This window comes from Nerophis lumbriciformis, linkage group LG28 (genome assembly GCF_033978685.3).
Source record: "Nerophis lumbriciformis linkage group LG28, RoL_Nlum_v2.1, whole genome shotgun sequence".
NCBI lineage: Eukaryota > Metazoa > Chordata > Actinopteri > Syngnathiformes > Syngnathidae > Nerophis > Nerophis lumbriciformis.
Window position 1 is genome coordinate 21,516,064 of NC_084575.2, and position 20,140 is coordinate 21,536,203.

Genomic DNA, 20,140 nt, shown 5'->3' on the forward strand with positions numbered 1-20,140 from the left:
GATCCACTCTTTCCTCACTCGTGAACAAGACTCCGAGGTACTTGAACTCCTCCACTTGGGGCAAGATCTCCTCCTCAACCCGGAGATGGCACTCCACCCTTTTCCGGGCGAGAACCATTGACTCGGACTTGGAGGTGCTGATTCTCATCCCAGTCGCTTCACACTCAGCTGCGAACCGATCCAGAGAGAGCTGAAGATCCTGGCCAGCTGAAGCCATCAGGACTACATCATCTGCAAAAAGCAGAGACCTAATCCTGCAGCCACCAAACCGGATCCCCTCAACACCTTGACTGTGCCTAGAAATTCTGTCCATAAAAGTTATGAACAGAATCGGTGACAAAGGGCAGCCTTGGCGGAGTCCAACCCTCACTGGAGACGTGTCCCACTTACTGCCGGCAATGCAGACCAAACTCTGACACTGATCATACAGGGAGCGGACCGCCACAATCAGACAGTCCTATACCCCATACTCTCTGAGCACTCCCCACAGGACTTCCCGAGGGACATGGTCGAATGCCTTTTCCAAGTCTAGTCTGCAGCCAACATTCCCAAATGCCTTCCACTCAAATCAACATTGGCAATGAATGTGACTGTCCCAATATTCCCAATGTACCTAGCTACTTAAAGGTATTAATAATTGTACTATTCAAGTAGCATAAAAGCAGAGTAAAAGGAATACATTTTGTACAAGATAACTTTGTTTTTGAATGTTACTATTAAATAGTAGCTATATATGCCGCAAGAGCGTACTGTCACAGAGCGGAAACAGTTCCTGATCTCCAAAATACAACTTTCTTCTCGACCCACCAACGCATGACAGAATGCTAAAATGTCACACAAAACATATTCGGAGTTTGGACAAAAGCACAAAAAATAAAAGTAACTTTGTGCTGGTTGTCAATGGTTTCAACAGAAACTGCATTAAATTCTCCCAGCCCTGAACTTCGGAAAGTTCAATACAGAGTGAGAAGGGTCGCTGTGGTGACAATGCAGTAGCTTTAAAAACCAAGCGTTAAATCACCCCACTAGGTCCTACTCTGCCCCGGTGACTCAACCTTTCTCAGAACCATTTACCGGTATGTCTCTTCCTAAAACAATGGCCAGCTGTGTGCTGCGGAAGATTATCTTGCCCACGGGAGCCTAATACCATACTTCACCATACCTCATGTGCTCACTAGTTAATATATCTTGGGCCCTAATTAGAGACCATGTCAAAATGCACAGTCGTTTCTGGCTCAAAATGGACTAAAACAAACGTTGAGGCATGCTTGCCTTCAGTCAGTGCTGGACCTTATTGATGATGACATCGATGAATGGGTGAGGAAGAAATTTGAAATGATATAAAAAGGGTCTCTATGGTTTGTGTTTGTGGTTGTTACATAGTGTTCCACCCTTTGTGGACGGCTTTGATGTAAGATTGAGCTGTCTTTTAAAATTATGTTCTATTTTATATCTTCCACAGTTCATGTCTCTGCTTGTTAAAATTTTGTTAGCTTTGTTGCTGAGATCTTAGTAGAGATTGAATGGCTTTTTGGTCACATTTGGAAAAACAATACTGTTCTCTGTGGAGATAAAAGATCCCAGTTGTTCCACCAGTTTCCTTTTGTTTTTGGCTATGCACAAATCTGTTTATGATAGATAAGACAGTTTAATTTTTTTTTTCAAAAGAGTATGCCAATATGATAATATAAGACAGAGGTGTGATGAAATGTTCAAATGTAGTGTGTTGTTGTCATTATTGTTTAGTTTTTTTTAAACATCACAAAGTCCAAGAGAGGCCATAGTAAATGTCACCATAAAATGTCTTCCAAAGATGAATGTATAAATATTTTGATTATATCCTTTATTTTTTTTTTACTTTTAGTGTTTTTTTTGTAACTTTTACATGCATAAAACCCCCCTAAAATTAAAATCGTAATGTCAAAATACAAAGTTTTCATTAGGCTACAACAGTATCGTTTTTTTGTTTGTATATTTCCACTTTTGCAAATTGTTCACAAATATTATTACATAGCATTCACACACTGGTGATCTCTTCTCAGCAAGTTTGAGGGCTTGATCTGTCATTTGCTAAGTCTTATCACATGTCCTGGGAATTCTGGAGTACTTTGAGCCTGTGGAGCTCATCAGGAAAGTCATGTGGTTTCTACAGGTAAACATACCAGTCACATGTGGTTAGTGCTGAAGGAAACATGCAAACGGATCGCTTTCCATAATGTAAAATTGTGATGTGTTTAAGAATACCTAGTGCAGGGGTCGGCAACCCGCGGCTCTAGAGCCGCATGCGGCTCTTTAGCGCCGCCCTAGTGGCTCTCTGGAGCTTTTTAAAAAATGTATGAAAAATGGAAAAAGATGAAAGGGGAAAAATATAGTTTTTGTTTTAATATGGTTTCTATAGGAGGACAAACATAACACAAACCTCCCTAATTGTTATAAAGCACACTGTTTATATTAAACATGCTTCACTGATTCGAGTATTTGGCGAGCGCCGTTTTGTCCTACTAATTTTGGTGGTCCTTGAACTCACCGTAGTTTGTTTACATGTATAACTTTCTCCGACTTTCTCGGACGTGTTTTATGCCACTTTTTTTTTTCTGTCTCATTTTGTCCACCAAACCTTTAACGTTGTGCATGAATGCGCAAAGGTGAGTTTTGTTGATGTTATTGACTTGTGTGGAGTGCTAATCGGACATATTTGGTCACTGCATGACTGCAAGCTAATCGATGCTAACATGCTATTTAGGCTAGCTATATGTACATATTGCATCATTATGCCTCATTTGTAGCTATATTTGAGCTCATTTAGTTTCCTTTAAGTCCTCTTAATTCAATTTATATCTCATGACACACTATCTGTATGTAATATGGCTTTTAATTTTTTGCGGCTCCAGACCGATTTGGTTTTGTATTTTTGGTCCAGTATGGCTCTTTCAACATTTTGGGTTGCCGACCCCTGACCTAGTGCAAAGCATTTGTGTTGATTTTCACCCGCCTTTTAATGCATATGTGTCTATTTGTTGTTGCCATGAACCATATGTAGGGTGTTTCACCGCACACAGTTAGCCACGCAAGTTTGAGCAGACCTACCATGTGTGTGGGCTTTCTTCCACAGACCTTTCTAGTTGGGCTTCAATAAGTTGTCTTTTGTCTTATAGGCTGGTCATAAGTGTATAATGGACCACTATAAAGAACAAAGGCCTGTTCCCTGGGTCAAATAGAAGCTCTTTCTTAGCAGTAAGTCAATGTGAAGGATTGGATATGCCCTCTCATTGAGCTCTCTAATGGTATTGTCAGGCAATCATGGTGACATTTTACACCCATCTGTAATTGTCTTGTTTAAGGTTGTGTGTTTACATATGTTTAACTTATTGTCATACCAGCACACATGAGATGGCACGAAATTTAGAACTGGAAGTACTCATTGGGCTAAATGTCGGGGAATGGGCTGGATCAGTTAACATATTTGACAGTTTGATCCAGTTCAAACATACTGTAGTCCCTAGTACAGTTCATTGGTCAAGTGTGAACGCAGTCCAGGACCAAACAGACGGGTTCAGAATGCCTAAGATATGGGTCTTGGTCTGCCTACAAGTGGACTTTAGTCCTGAGTGAGGAAAGTGTGAATGCTGACCACACCTAGTGTTTTCCAATCATTTGTTTGTGACAGCCCACCGACAAGCAGGAAAGGTGTAAAACAGTATTTGCAGCACGCTGCCTCCCTGTTTAAAGCGTCACCTTTATTGTTAAAGGGGAACATTATCACCAGACCTATGTAAGCGTCAATATATACCTTGATGTTGCAGAAAAAAGACCATATATTTTTTTAACCGATTTCCGAACTCTAAATGGGTGAATTTTGGCGAATTAAACGCCTTTCTAATATTCGCTCTCGGAGCGATGACGTCACAACGTGGCGTCACATCGGGAAGCAATCCGCCATTTTCTCAAACACCGAGTCAAATCAGCTCTGTTATTTTCCGTTTTTTTCGACTGTTTTCCGTACCTTGGAGACATCATGCCTCGTCGGTGTGTTGTCGGAGGGTGTAACAACACGAACAGGGACGGATTCAAGTTGCACCAGTGGCCCAAAGATGCAAAAGTGGCAAGAAATTGCACGTTTGTTCCGCACACTTTACCGACGAAAGCTATGCTACGACAGAGATGGCAAGAATGTGTGGATATCCTGCGACACTCAAAGCAGATGCATTTCCAACGATAAAGTCAAAGAAATCTGCCGCCAGACCCCCATTGAATCTGCCGGAGTGTGTGAGCAATTCAGGGACAAAGGCCCTCGGTAGCACGGCAAGCAATGGCGGCAGTTTGTTCCCGCAGACGAGTGAGCTAAACCCCCTGGATGTCTTGGCTCACACCGTCCCTTATGCCACCGAAGATGATCAAGAGAAGAATATCGACCTTAGCTTCCCTGGCCTGCTGACATCAACTCCAAAACTGGACAGATCAGCTTTCAGGAAAAGAGCGCGGATGAGGGTATGTCTACAGAATATATTAATTGATGAAAATTGGGCTGTCTGCACTCTCAAAGTGCATGTTGTTGCCAAATGTATTTCATATGCTGTAAACCTAGTTCATAGTTGTTAGTTTCCTTTAATGCCAAACAAACACATACCAATCGTTGGTTAGAAGGCGATCGCCGAATTCGTCCTCGCTTTCTCCCGTGTCGCTGACTGTCGTGTCGTTTTTGTCGGTTTCGCTTGCATACGGTTCAAACCGATATGGCTCAATAGCTTCAGTTTCTTCTTCAATTTCGTTTTCGCTACCTGCCTCCACACTACAACCATCCGTTGCAATACATGCGTAATCTGTTGAATCGCTTAAGCCGCTGAAATCCGAGTCTTAATCCGAGCTAATGTCGCTATAGCTTGCTGTTCTATGCGCCATGTTTGTTTGTGTTGGCATCACTATGTGACGTCACAGGAAAATGGACGGGTGTATATAACGATGGTTAAAATCAGGCACTTTGAAGCTTTTTTTTAGGGATATTGCGTGATGGGTAAAATTTTGAAAAAAAACTTCGAAAAATAAAATAAGCCACTGGGAACTGATTTTTAATTGTTTTAACCCTTCTGAAATTGTGATAATGTTCCCCTTTAACAAGTAGAATTTTGAGTTTTTTGCCATTGTTCCTCTCCAAGATGTTATTGCTTGTATGCACTTTGTGTTTGCGTTTTGACACACTCAACATCATGCGCCTCGGCTCTGTAGTCACCGCCGCACAGCGGCATTCAAATGAAAGAACGGTACCGGTACTTTTCAAAGGTGGTATAGTACCAATTTCAATTGATTAGTACAGTTATACTTTATTAGTACCGGTATACCGTACAACCCTACATCCTACTAATGGTATATGTGCAACAGAATAAAACAGGCTTCAATTCAAACTTATCAGTGTGAAAATAACGTCAACATACCAACATGTACCAGGTGATGGCGGTAAGTGATGTTTGATCATCTCACAGCTGTGTTCCAGGCTGTTCATTGTCTCTTTATTAACTCACTAATCCGAGTTCCTTGGCTTTGCTTCTATGCTAGGAAATTAGACAAATCTCACCAGATCTTTTTTTTTTTCTCTTCCTGAAGCAATCATGACAACCGTATTGATGCCTTCAGTCTTGCAGTCAACCCAATGTAAAGATACTATTACGTTGCAGTAAGGCCCGTGATGCATTGTGTTTCCACGTCACACGTTCAAGCCCTATATTACCTGAGGGGGCATTGCTACAGTTGCCAAATGAGAAACTTTTTCTGAGTTCTTTGCATGCATGTTATATAATTTTACATTACATTTTCAATGACAATAATGTTAGAAAATGATCAACTCAAATAAATAAACAAATACTTGGTACATTATATGTGACATAAGTGTCAAAAAGACAGTCAAAAGAGGTTGGTAGATGAGAATAAATCTGAAAGTAAAATATAGTGTAGAAATGCACCCAATTGTAGAAAATGTAATCTTGATTTTCAAAATTTTCTTTTAGGGTTTGCGTGGCACCACTTTGTGTTGATTTAAATGTTCCTCCCTGTATATTTCAGAACTTTCAGAACTAGAGATGTCAGATAATATCGGACTGCCGATATTATCGGCCGATAAATGCTTTAAAATGTAATATCGGAAATTATCGGTATCAGTTTCAAAAAGTAAAATGTATGACTTTTTAAAACGCCGCTGTACGGAGTGGTACACGGACGTAGGGAGAAGTACAGAGCAGTTGCGTCTCCCAGTAATACTTGCCAACCCTGCCGACTTTCCCGGGAGACTCCCGAATTTCAGTGCCCCTCCCGACAATCTCCCGGGGCAACCGTTCTCCCGAATTTCTCCCGATTTCCATCTAGACAACAATTTTGGGGGCGTGCCTTAAAGGCACTGCATTTGCGTGCCGGCCCAATCACACAATATCTATGGCTTTTACACACACAAGTGAATGCAATTCATACTTGGTCAACAGCCATGCAGGCCACACTGAGGGTGGCCGTGTAAACAACTTTAACACTGTTACAAATATGCGCCACACTGTGAACCCACACCAAATAAGCATGACAAACATATTTCGGGAGAACATCCGCACCGTAACACAACATAAACACAACAGAACAAATACCCAGAACCCCTTGCAGCAGTAACTCTTCCGGAACGCTACAATATACACCCCCCCCCCCGCTACGACCTACCCCTGTTTAATGCATCCAGCGGGACATCACAACAAAATTAGGCATAATAATGTGTTAATTCCACGACTGTATATATCGGTATCTGTTGATATCGGAATCGGTAATTAAGAGTTGGACAATATCGGAATATTGGATATCGGCAAAAAAGCCATTATCGGACATCTCTATTCAGAACTCTTTATCAAAAGAGCTAATAGCGACCAATCTAGTGGAGAATTTTGGAGACTTTGCCCGACTTTTATATCTCTCTGGTGCCACTGTAGTCCCCTTCCCCATCTAAAAGCACTGCGTCTCCCCGGGCATTGTAAGGATGACAGTGTGCTGGTCGATCAACAATGTCTTTTTTTTGCAAAAACCTAAGTTACTGTTGGCCACAAAAACGCTAAAACAACATTGGTAAACTCAACTGTCTTAGACTGAAAACCACTGCCAGGTCGCTTCTGCACTCGCTGGCAGCTTGTTTTTTTGATTGATTGAGACTTTTATTAGTAGGTTGCACAGTGAAGTACATATTCCGTACAATTGACCACTAAATGGTAACACCCGAATACGTTTTTCAACTTGTTTAAGTCGGGGTCCACTTAAATTGATTCATGATACAGATATATTCTATCATATATACTATCATCATAATACAGTCATCACACAAGATAATCATCAGGGTGTATACATTGAATTATTTACATTATTTACAATTCGGAGTGTGTGGGGGGGGTAGGTTTGGTTGTTATCATCAGTCATCAACAATTGAGAACAGAGAAATGGATATTGAAACAGTGTAGGTCTGACTTGGTAGGATATGTACAGCAAGTAGTGGACATAGAAAGAGAGAGAGAGATCAGAAGGCATAAGTCTTGTGACATTAAACAATGAGTTCGGAGGGGGGGGGTTTTCTACAAGAATTATGTGCGTTTTTGTGTGCGTGCGTGCGTATGTGCGTAAGGAAGCGAAAGTGTAAAAAAGCCAAAACAATGCAAGTTGGCCCTCCGTGCATGTGACTGTCTGTCAGTGAGTCATGTAGAAGTAATCACCTTTTTGCTCTTTCAGGAACAGAGGGGTGAAACGAGGGGGTGTCTTATAGGTTTGATAGAACTTCACTTCTTTATGTTCTTAATGAGTCACACATTGTATATATGTGTACAGCGGGAGTCTTTCAAGCTATCATCTGTCACCACTTTAGAGGATGTAAGTACCGCTGTTTTATGTTCATTTAAAATATATCTGCTTCTGATGTGGTTAGCTCATTTTCAACTTTTTCTACATGATGTCGTGAGCCTGTTTATAATCATGATTTATGTTTTTGCTACGTTTTTTTTCATAGGACCAAGTTTTATTTTAAAGGGGAACATTATCACAATTTCAGAAGGGTTAAAACCATTAAAAATCAGTTCCCAGTGGCTTATTTTATTTTTCGAAGTTTTTTTCAAAATTTTACCCATCACGCAATATCCCTAAAAAAAGCTTCAAAGTGCCTGATTTTAACCATCGTTATATACACCCGTCCATTTTCCTGTGACGTCACACAGTGATGCCAACACAAACAAACATGGCGGATAGAACAGCAAGGTATAGCGACATTAGCTCGGATTCAGACTCGGATTTCAGCGGCTTAAGCGATTCAACAGATTACGCACGTATTGAAACGGATGGTTGTAGTGTGGAGGCAGGTAGCGAAAACAAAATTGAAGAAGAAACTGAAGCTATTGAGCCATATCTGCCAACGACGAAAACGACACGACAGCCAGCGACACGGGAGAAAGCGAGGACGAATTCGGCGATCGCCTTCTAACCAACGATTGGTATGTGTTTGTTTGGCATTAAAGGAAACTAACAACTATGAACTAGGTTTACAGCATATGAAATACATTTGGCAACAACATGCACTTTGAGAGTGCAGACAGCCCATTTCAGGCGCGCTAAGAACATATATTTTTCCACAATTTCAGCACTCAGGTTAACCATACCTAAATAGATACAAAATACTGCATTACACAAGACTACCCGAATGTACTCGAATGATTGAAAAAAAAGAAGAAGTTTTTAAGCTAAATTATTGGTAAACACAGTTTATGTATAATAATTTACGTAAAACCGCGAGTAATGAATAAAGTTTTCATCAATTAATATATTCTGTAGACATACCCTCATCCGCTCTCTTTTCCTGAAAGATGATCTGTCCAGATTTGGAGTTGATGTCAGCAGGCCAGGGAAGCTAGGATCGATATTCTTCTCTTGATCATCTTCGCAGGATATCCACACATTCTTGCCATCTCTGTCGTAGCATAGCTTTCGTCGGTAAAGTGTGCGGAACAAACGACTGACCATTTCGTCGGCTTTCCCCACAGCCTCGTATTTTGAACAAATTCCGTCCAATTTCTTGCCACTTTCGCATCTTTGGGCCACTGGTGCAACTTGAATCCGTCCCTGTTCGTGTTGTTACACCCTCCGACAACACACCGACGAAAGTGAGAAAATGGCGGATTGCTTCCCGATGTGACGATCGCTCCGAGAGCGAATAATAGAAAGGCGTTTAATTCGCCAAAATTCACCCATTTAGAGTTCGGAAATCGGTTAAAAATATATATGGTCTTTTTTCTGCAACATCAAGGTATATATTGACGCTTACATAGGTCTGGTGATAATGTTCCCTTTTAAAATAAAGAAAAGCTGATATCACTCTTGTTTTAAGATCTCCATTTGGTCAATCTCCTTTGAAAGTTTATGGTTTTTCATTTAAACTACAGTGCATGACAACTACTTTCATGCGGTATCAGTGGCCACCGTTGTCCTGACTAATTTGTTCATTCATTGCTCTTTTGTTGTTTGTCATTGAGATTGCCTTTGACCATTCTTTGTTTGTTTAAAATTGTGCTGTAGTAGGATCTACTCTCACAAAAAGAGGTGCAAATAAATGTTCAAATTCCAGAAGTGTGTCGACTGGGTCTTGCTTGCTATCTTTTCAATATGGTACCAGTGGCTGTTGAATGGTGCAGTTTGGCACTCCTCAAGATCGCACCCTGACAGCAGAAACATGCACAGCTGGTAGACGTCTTGGCTCTGATGAAGGTGCCAGTTCAGCTGTTGTAGGACAGGTGGCTCTACTAGGATTTTTTTTAAAGATGTAAAAAGAACCAAGTCTAAATATTATGCTATGCAGACACTCCCTCACATACAAACTCGTTATCGTCACTGTCTGTATCATGTACTGTTCGTACGTCGTTATTTTATATTTTACATTCCCTCTCTCTTTCTGAGCACCGTTGTTCATTGAAACTCAAACTTGGCACTATGTTGATGGCGTTGCGTAGATTTGGTGTAGTAGAAAACGTTGCACTATACTAAAGACGCACAATTCAAGAAGTATTGCTAAAACACGACATGTTTGTAACACAAATGTTTGTAAGTAGGGCAACATTGTACCTGTGCTTGAGTTTTTGGAGCAGACAAAGGCATAGGAATGAGTTTACCATTGGGGGAGACAGATATCAGAAAACTGACAGATGACTACAACTTAATAACCTAGGATTAAGATGACTTCACTCAAAAGACCTAGGTTCCAAATATGAATATAAATTAACGGCAAGACGATATAAACGAGCCATATTTCCAGCAACTTTTTCTACACACTCTTTTAAAGACCACTTGCAGTCTCTCGTCTCTCTCAGGGTCAGAGCCACTGAGTAAAGGGGCAGGCCAGTGACTTGGCACTGTGTTACGCTTTCAAAATTAACGCACAAAAGTAAAAGATTTCAAAACCAGACATTTTTCTCCTATGTGGTATACTTTTTGGGTGGAGCAGATGTATCTGACTTTAATATTGTGGGGGACACACGTCCGGCCTGTATGAGAGCACATATGATCAAACGCAAGAAGAAAAAACACATGGAGATATAGATACGGTACTGTCCTTACAGATATCTCTTTTGTCTGTTTCAGTTTCCTTCCTACACATACATTCCAATTATCCCATTGGTCAGTGCTGTAAGATGTTTGTGTAGCAAAATCTTGGCTTGTACAAACGTATTTCCTCTTCCTTTGAGCCAATGTTAATAATAACCACTGTTTTTCAGACATCACTATTCCCAGGGTGTATATTTTAAAAACAAACCAAATCCATAAACTCTTCTGCAAAGGGTGCTCTGTGGATAGCTCTGTAACAGAGGATACTCTGTGCAGGAAAGAACGGAAAGACAACACCTGTGACAATCCCTATGGTAAATGTAGTCACTAAGACAATCTGACCACAGTAATACTCAGCACTGTGACTGTGAGGTTTCAGACACTGTGTGATGTGAAACACTCGAGCCGCTGAGACTAATATGAGTTTGCTGACCGTTAAGTTGATTTGCTGCCCCAGAAGCCAATCAGATTAAGATGCAAGTTGTCCGAGGGGCCTCTAACTTGATTTCATCCTATATTTCTCTGATTTCTAAAGTTATCACATGCTCACATTAGGTTTTGAATAAGGGGATTGTTACTGGCGATGTGGGCATATCGGCTGTGGGAATACATGCTTTCTTGCTTGAAGGGCAGCAGTCATTTCTTTGAATTCCAAAGACAGCTGAACATATTTTTGTTTTTGTATCATAAATTGCTGTGGTTCTTAATGGTACAACCATTTTGCCATTCTTTATATTAGTACCCAGTCTAGGCCTGTTTGGTGTTGTGTCAGACCCTTTTGGACCAACTCTGGAGATTGACGATTCAGGTTCAGCCTTAGTCCTATCCTCCCCCACCTTGCACTCTATCTTTGTCATTTACAGAGGCGTCTCCGTGACGATGGCACAGCCATGCATTGTGAGGGACTCCCCACACAGCCACAGAGGCCCCTTGAAAGAGCTCTGAGGAATGCCAGCTTTCTCGCTCATTCCCTTGCTGCACTCTCCCACGACTAATCCCCACCCCTTCTCATTTACACATGCCCTTACGCTCCTCTTCTGTCTCTCTGGTCTCCTCCACTCCCACATTGGTCTCTCCAATTTCTCGTTGGTTTTATTTTTTTTTTCTCACAATTTCACTTTTCCTTGGTTAGGGCTTTGTCATTTTATTTACCTGGCCCTGTGTTACTTACATCCAAGTGCTGTTCTAGATGAATGTTGGCTTTAGATAGAGATCAAAAACACGATACAGTCTTACTGCCGTAGTTAGCTACTGACCACTTTTTGAAACTCATGATCATGAAACTAAATTCTGAGCAATATCTATCCAAGTGTATTGTTAGGTCCTTCTTAAATCCTAATTTGCTATCCTACCAACCTATTTTGGACAAGCTATTATTTCCAACATTGTGGGAACAGTTTGTGGAAGGCTTTTTCCTTCTTCTTTGTTGACCATGTTCATACCATGCCAATTAGCCACGATAAACGAGGGGCGATTGTATAGTCAATCATAAATAACCTATTGTAATAATTTTGCCAATGTCCTTGTCATAAAGGCAGGGTGTAAACAGCCTGTTTGTGCAACGTGAAAGGAAGCCCCCTCTCTCCATCCACCAATGCTTCTGCTGTTGCAGGAAATGGATGTTGCTACTGTCTCGGGGTCAGTTTGTTTAAAAAAAAAAAAAGAATTCCATGAGCTCAAAAACACAGAAGGGAGATTCATGTTTTTCACAACTGGCCCTTGCACGAACCCCAGAAGTTGATTTGTTACAGACTTGATGTGTTTGCTGATAAAGAAAGAGGAATTTGATTATTGTGGTTTTAGTGTGTGAGGTCTGTTGTTGCTCAGCCAATCAGAAGAAGGACCTTGATGTTACATGATGGCAAACTGGTGCAAAATGGTGAGCTGCGTGTCAACTGCCATGGTGGCAATGATTTTGTTAAGTTTGTCTCACCTCATACAACGTGACCCAACCACAGTGAGAGAAAAAAACATACAGTGCTTCAAAGAGTACAAACAGCGACTTACAGCTGTCACCCATCAAACCCCCCTCCTGTGTAACACGTCACACTTACTTGTAACAACCAAACACTGGTGATTTGGGGTGAATCCCAGGAAAGCTTCTTGTCTTCACACGTGTGTCTGTTCTATTGTGTGTTAGGCAGTAAACTGTCTTGATTGGTGTCAGTTAGGAGACGACTTTGGCGCCTTCCCAACGGCCGTGGCAGTCTTGGTGCCGTGCCAGGTGGTGTGGACCCAGCTGTTTATAGGCAAAGCTTGGATGGGAAATCTATGGAACCGTTTGAAGATGAGAGCTTGTTTACATTCAAACTGCTCTGGGGTGACTCTCAATTAACTGATGTGTTGTGGGCCCGGAGAGAAAGAGAGCGACAAGTTTTAGTTGGGGGGGCGGTTTTAAAGGAAGTTTGCCGTTGGACCTTGGACCTTCAGGGAATTATTTTAGCATTGTTCTAGAGAGATGTGGGAAAGAGAAGGGGGGCCTCACTCCGCCTTCTTCCCTCCTCCCTTTTGCGTCGCCTTCCTCCTGCCACAATCAAAATCTCAACTGATATGTAGTGCACTTGGGAAAAATGGAAGACTTTGTAACGGTATTTACATTTGGATTAGCACGACAGCAGGTGATCAACTTTAATTTAATTAATCACGCCAAGGTCGAGACACTTAGGGTAAGTCTGTTGCTGCTCTCCACATATATATGTACTGTATGTATGGTGAGATTGTCCATTATTTACTGCGTCACACTGTAATTTCACACACCTTGCCAACTTTAGCCATGCGTTTTGTAATGCCCATGTTTGACGGAAGCCGGTTCATGAGGGCAAGTTGGAGGAATGATAAGTCCTAATTTCAGGAGAAGATTACGAGGCGGCGCAAGAAAGAAAGGAAGGCAGCAGACCAGAGCAGTGTGACCAGATTGATGGCAGATTGCTTGAGGTTAGCTCAGCCGCTCAACCAAAAAGGAGACAAATTAACCTTGTGAGCTACTGCAATCCTGACTTCTCTTAGGGCACACTTTTTTATAAGGCCTTCAGATTAACTTGGCATATGTTAATTTGTTCCTATTTAGATAAAATAGATTATCAAAAATGTTCCCAAAATTCCATACGCCTCTTATTGGAAGAAATCCCACTGGATGGACTCTAGCGTTCCCAAAATATCATTTGCCTCTTATTGGAAGAAATCCCACGGGATGGACTCTAGCGGCATGTGTTGTTTTCACTTATTTAATAACCGTGCTAGCAATCGGAGGGTTGCTGGTTACTGGGGTTCAATCCCCACCTTCTACCATCCTAGTCACGTCCGTTGTGTCCTTGGGCAAGACACTTCACCCCTTGCTCCTGATGGCTGCTGGTTAGCGCCTTGCATGGCAGCTCCCGCCATCAGTGTGTGAATGTGTGTGTGAATGGGTAAATGTGGAAATACTGTCAAAGCGCTTTGAGTACCTTGAAGGTAGAAAAGCGCTATACAAGTATAACCCATTTATCATTTATTTATTTAACTAGTGTTTTTTAATCAACTCTGATTTTCACAATCATCATGATTTACATGTTGTGCACCATGTGTTTTTCTTAGGGATGCCCATCAAAGGTGGCAGCCTGCACCGGGTTCTAAGGCAGCCATGTTGGTAAAGGTGAACAGCATGAGTCGGAGTCAGCCAAGTCCAGTTTTGCAGCAGCAATTGCAGCACAATGCACCCAACAAAGCCAACAACTTCACGCCCCATGCATCCAGCAATAAGACCCAAGGAGGATGCTCAAGCTCCACCCAAGCATGTAAAACCGTCCCCTCCGGCAAAGCAGCACCTGACCCTCGCCAGGCCCATCACCTGAGAAAAGCCAGTAATGGCAGCTTCTGTTTAGCGACAACAGACAGTAACCATCCCAGTCCGCTCCTGAACAGGTCACAGACCAGCACACCACGCCCAATCTCCCCTCAATATGGTTGCAGTGCCCCAATCTATGACCAGCCAGTTACAGACTGTCCCATATATGATGAACCCCCAATAGACATGGAGGTGGAAGGGGCACATCTTTACAATGGGCAACAACTGTCTCGCCTGACACCCACCCATAGCCTCCAGAAACCAAGACTTCTCCAGCACCCTGGTCCACCTCACCCAGGTCCTAGACACAGAAGAAATCCTTCTGCTTCGGATTATAGCCCAGCTGGCCTTGAGTGCATCAAACATATGATTAATGTAGACCCCAAACAGGGGCTCCTTCCTGGTTCCCCTGTACCCTCACATACACCTTCTCCTACCTCCAGGCAAGACGTTGTCCCAACACAGCCACAGGCTCAGCCACATCCCCAAACACAAGCTCACTCTTTGCCCCAAGTTCGAGGTCAGTTGAGAGACAGAGAAGCAGTGACCCCAGGCCCAAGTACACTGGATAAGAAGCAGAGTTGGCGCGTACTGGAGGCTACAGTGCAGCGTGCCATGGAGGCCCGACACAGTAGGCAGAGCAGTCAAGCTTCACAGGACTTTACTTCCTCAACACCACAGGCAACTGCAAACTATCAAGATTCCGGTTACTCAACCGGGCCTTCTCCAAGCTTGAGAAGGAAGAGCAGGAGAAGAATGGGCGCCGGCGGAGGGGCTGGCGGAAGGCCTGGGTCAGTTGGCAGCAATGGGGAGCTTTGTGCCCTCAATGAGAGACTCATGGCTGAGATGAGGGAAGTAGTTAGTCGTTCCAACACTATGAGGGAGGTGAGAGTGGGACTGGATCCTGAGATAGGCGAGAGGGTGATGCTATCCCGGACACGTTCCCCTGCAGACTCTCTCAGGTGGTATGCTGGGGCTGGGGGTGCATCAACCGGCAGGTGCTCATCCCGAGAAGACATCACTGGTGCTTCTTGCTCTCCGAGTAACTCTGCGCTGACGCCTCTAGAGATACCAGGGCGGCAGAAAAGGACATTTGAAAAAGTTGACACCTTGGAGATGAGTATTACTAGCCAGGCCAGCCTGTCTTCACCTGAAACTCCAGGACCACCCTCTCAGGTAAGGCGCACCACACCCAAATTAGTGATCACTGATGGCAAATCATCCTAAAGATTAAAATTAGGGACTGCATTAGTCACATGTACAGGGTACAGCAAAAGTTTGTTTTTTTAAAAAGTCAGAATTTTTAGTATCAATGAGCATGTACTATGAAAATCAAGGTTCAAGAGAACCTAGAAAAGTGAGTGAAAAGTATCATCTTTTAGAGAAACAAAAACAACAATGAGTGATTCTTCTTACTCAATAGTGTACCCACTACCAAATATCTCCTAAATTGGCAGACTGGTCTCTACAGATCATAGTGGCCATGGTCCCAGCATTACCTATCATCTTCCATCTGTGCTGCTCTGTAGGTACTGTATACCCATATGCCCGTTCCATGCTTGGGCATATGGGGCACATGCCAGACCAGAGAGATTCAGGACATGGCCTCCCTCCTTCAGGAAGGAGGGAAGCTGTGGTCCATATGGTTCATGCTTGGCAGCAAAATTGTAGGAGAGGAAGGCAACCATCAAGCCTTGTTTGCTACACCGTAACTTGTAGTTGACTGCCAATTGACACCGGGCAGGCCCCACTACTACTAAGTCTGTCCTGGAATGTCCCTCAGACCTGGTGGCAAATCACTTGCACACACACTCACTGACTCTAGGATTATGGTTCACTAGTTACAAGCTTGATGAATGCCCTATTTAAACATTCTGTTTTTACTGCAAGACCTTTGATTGAACTTGTTCACTATAATCCTTTTAACTTGAGACATTTCCATTAAACCATGAATAATTACAATGTATTAGCTACAGCCTTTGTCCCTTTCTGTTCGATACTCGAGGCATATTGCCACATCTGAAATAGCACGAACTTCTGATTTGCTCCTGTAGACTGAGAAACCGCACAAATAAAAGTCCAACCAAAGTTGAGCGTGTCTGGCATCAAACTGTTCCACGTTCCATCAGGATACAATTCAGAAGACAAGCCATCAAATTTTATGCTCGCTGGCAAAATGTTATTTTGATTTTGGCTGAGTTCTAGATTTTATGATGTCGTATTTGGCTGATTCAAAATGTGTCTGGCTTACTGCTTGCTTTCTCTGTTAAGGGAAGTTGGTGCTCCATATGGTCATAAACCTCACCGCAGGAATCAGGACTAGGTTTTGTATGGGTCAATAAGTAGTAATAAATGTCCTTAGCGTGTCACCTGCTGCTGAGACCATACATAGCCATCCTCTAAGGCAACAGTTTCTCACCAAGCCACAGCAAAAGAGAGCAGAATAGCCTGCAAGCTTTTTCTTCTGCTGTACTTGTTTTTTTCTCAGCCTTTTCTAAACCCCAATTGCATTCTCCTGTAGGTGGGCACACTTGAATTGCAGGCTCAGTTGGAGAACCGAAAGAAAGACATGGGAGATGGACGGAGTGCATCACTTGGCCCACATCGGCCTGCCAGCCATGACAACCGAGAGGGCTCTGATGGAACAAAATCAGCAGAACCTTCCTACCAGTTCCCCTACGCCACCCTGCGACAGCCACCACCTCCAGTCATGGGCATGGAGGACTGGGCCAGCAAGCACCTCAACATGCACACACAAGGCTTGTTCCGGCGCCGGGTCTCCATCGCCAACATGTTGTCTTGGAACCGAGGTTCCATCAAAAAGCCTATGCTCGTCACCACCAACCGCACTGTCAGGAAGGAGGCTTGCGAAATGTTCAAGCTGGTGCAGGCCTACATGGGAGACAGACCCTCTCGTCTGAACCGCCGTCACTCTGCGCTACTCATTGTCACCAAGTGCTGGGACATGGCGGGCCTGCGGGACGAGCTGTATGTGCAGCTAGTGAGGCAGACCACAGGAAACGCCAGCCCCAGTAGCTTAGCGGCAGGTTGGGAGCTGATGGCTGTCAGCTTGGCCTTCTTTGCCCCATCGCCCAAGTTCCGATGTTACCTAGAAGGCTACATCCAGAGACACACGGACCCCACCAGCGACAAGAAATGTGAGTCTCAGACTGAGCAAAACGGTGGGTCACCTTTTCTTCCCCTTTTAGATGCCCCTTTGTTGTCAGATAGTCCACTTTACTTATGTAAGGCACAAATGAATTGTTTTTTTCATATGGCTTTTACTAGTATGACCCAATTGTATGTGATGACCTCAGTCTTTTACCATCCAACATATGACCCTCACTGTCTTCTATCTTTCACAGTGACTCAGTTCGTATTGGAACAACAGGAACTGAAATTAAAGAAGAACTCGAAATCCAGGAAAAAGATGAAACAAAGCACAGACGAAGACGAAGGTACATTGAATAAATGACCATCCCCCAAAATGTAACTGGGGGAGATGGTAACTGTCGTTCATCTAAAATGTTTTGGTACCAGCATCTAGACTGGATCCAACCAATCTAAGTCTGAGCATAAACCGATGAGCATGATGTTTGGATATAATGCGAAACGGCTTTTAAGACAAACTGAATAGTCGAGTTGCGATCAATTGAGTGCCCTGAGAATACAATGACCTGGAGGAATGAGAACATCCATAGACATCTTAGAAACCAAGCCTATTGCTCCCTCTTAAAGGGGAGCTGCAGTTTTTTTGCAATCATTATGAAAGACATAACGGATGTTGTTTTTTTTTAATGCATTGTAAATGTTAAATAAATTTGATCAAAAGTCTGCTTACAATGAAGCTTATGGGAGCCATTCAATTCTGCCTATAGAGCCCCTAAAAACATCCAAACACCTCAAGGTTTTATATACATGATGTACGTATATACAGTATGTAATGTAGTAACAGGCACATTTATAATAAAATTTTATCATTTTAAGCATACACGGCGCATTCATTTCAAAAACGCATCACATTTGCTTTTTTTTTTTTCATCACTGATTTCTGCTCACTGTGGACTTTGAAGTGAAGTGAATTACATTTATATAGCGCTTTTACTCAAGTGACTCAAAGCGCTTTACATAGTGAAACCCAATATCTAAGTTACATTTAAACCAGTGTGGGTGGCACTGGGAGCAGTTGGGTAAAGTGTCTAGCCCAAGGACACAACGGCAGTGACTAGGATGGCAGAAGCGGGGTTCGAACCTGCAACCCTCAAGTTGCTGGCACGTCCGCTCTACCAACCGAGCTATACGGCCCCATTTATTTATTACGTTTGTTGAGAGCCAACAAACATAATAAAAAATCACTTACTGTACGAGATCTGCTGTCATTAGGCTGCTGACTACTCGGATGTTCATATATTCCCATTTCGATGAAAAATGTCTCATAATACTCGCAAAAAAACGGGGCAGGAAGAAGCACTTTTCTTGTGGTTCTCACCAGTTCCAGGTCCTAAATGGCTGGCAAAGTGTCCCAACTTGTCGGATTATATCCTCAGCCATGTACTTTTCAGGTGGGAGGCATGATTTATGATCAACAAAAAACTTGCAGGGAAGCGAGGAAACAGCAGACCACTCAATGATGTAAACATAGGCACACATGGAAGTGATCACGTCTCTGCTATAAATAGTTTGTTTGCGTTAGCGCTTTTAATAACAATATCACTAATACTTGGTTAATATTCAAGTCGCAAAATGTAAATGGAGTATTGCTGGTGCTTTCTGAATGGTTATTTACCAGATTTTATGGGCGGAAGAGTGGAGCTCCCATTAGCTCCGCTGTAAGTTTATTTATAGAGATGTCCGATATTATCGGCCGATAAATGCGTTAAAATGTAATATCGGAAATTATCGTATCGTTTTTTTTATTATCGGTGTCTTTTTTGTTTTTGTTTTTGTTTTTTTTGGGTTTTGTTTTTATTAAATCAACATAAAAAACACAAGATACACTTATAATTAGTGCACCAACCCAAAAAATCTCCCTCCCCCATTTACACTCATTCACACTCATTCACACAAAAGGGTTGTTTCTTTCTGTTATTAATATTCTGGTTCCTACATTATATATCAATATATATCAATACAGTCTGCAAGGGATACAGTCCGTAAGCACACATGATTGTGCGTGCTGCTGGTCCACTAATAGTACTAACCTTTAACAGTTAATTTTACTAATTTTCATTAATTACTAGTTTCTATGTAACTGTTTTTATATTGTCTTACTTTCTTTTTTATTCAAGAAAATGTTTTTAATTTATTTATCTCATTTTATTTTATTCATTTTTTTTAAAAGTATCTTATCTTCACCATACCTGGTTGTCCAAATTAGGCATAATAATGTGTTAATTCCACGACTGTATATATCGGTTGATATCGGTATCGGTAATTAAAGAGTTGGACAATATCGGAATATCGGATATCGGCAAAAAGCCATTATCGGACATCCCTATTTATTTCATATTTAGAATGCATTAAAAAATATATCAATCCGTCATGTCTTTCATAATGATTGTGAACAGTAAGGCTGCAGCTAACGATTATTTTTCTATCGATTAATCTATAGATTATTTTTTCGATTAATCGGTTAAACTATAGATTATTTTTTTCGATTAATCTATAGATTATTTTTCCTTTTACCGATTTTTTTTTTTATTTAAAAAGAAGATGAAAAAATAAATG

General features: G+C 42.1%; 1 protein-coding gene across 3 annotated transcripts in view; it reads left to right on the forward strand.

Annotated features, from left to right (window-relative positions):
* The window catches only part of arhgap46a (Rho GTPase activating protein 46a), an 84,631-nt gene that overhangs the window by 48,977 nt on the left and 15,514 nt on the right, over positions 1-20,140 (forward strand). The window contains exons 1-4 of one of the 3 annotated variants that reach the window (XM_072916594.1): positions 10,032-13,256; positions 14,164-15,589; positions 16,935-17,595; positions 17,779-17,871. In XM_072916594.1, the coding sequence (XP_072772695.1) occupies positions 14,210-15,589; positions 16,935-17,595; positions 17,779-17,871 (2,134 nt within the window). In that variant the 5' untranslated portion in view covers positions 10,032-13,256; positions 14,164-14,209. Of the gene's footprint in view, positions 1-10,031; positions 13,257-14,163; positions 15,590-16,934; positions 17,596-17,778; positions 17,872-20,140 lie in introns of those variants that run through there. The other 2 variants (XM_061923858.2, XM_061923860.2) reach the window with 2 other exon arrangements.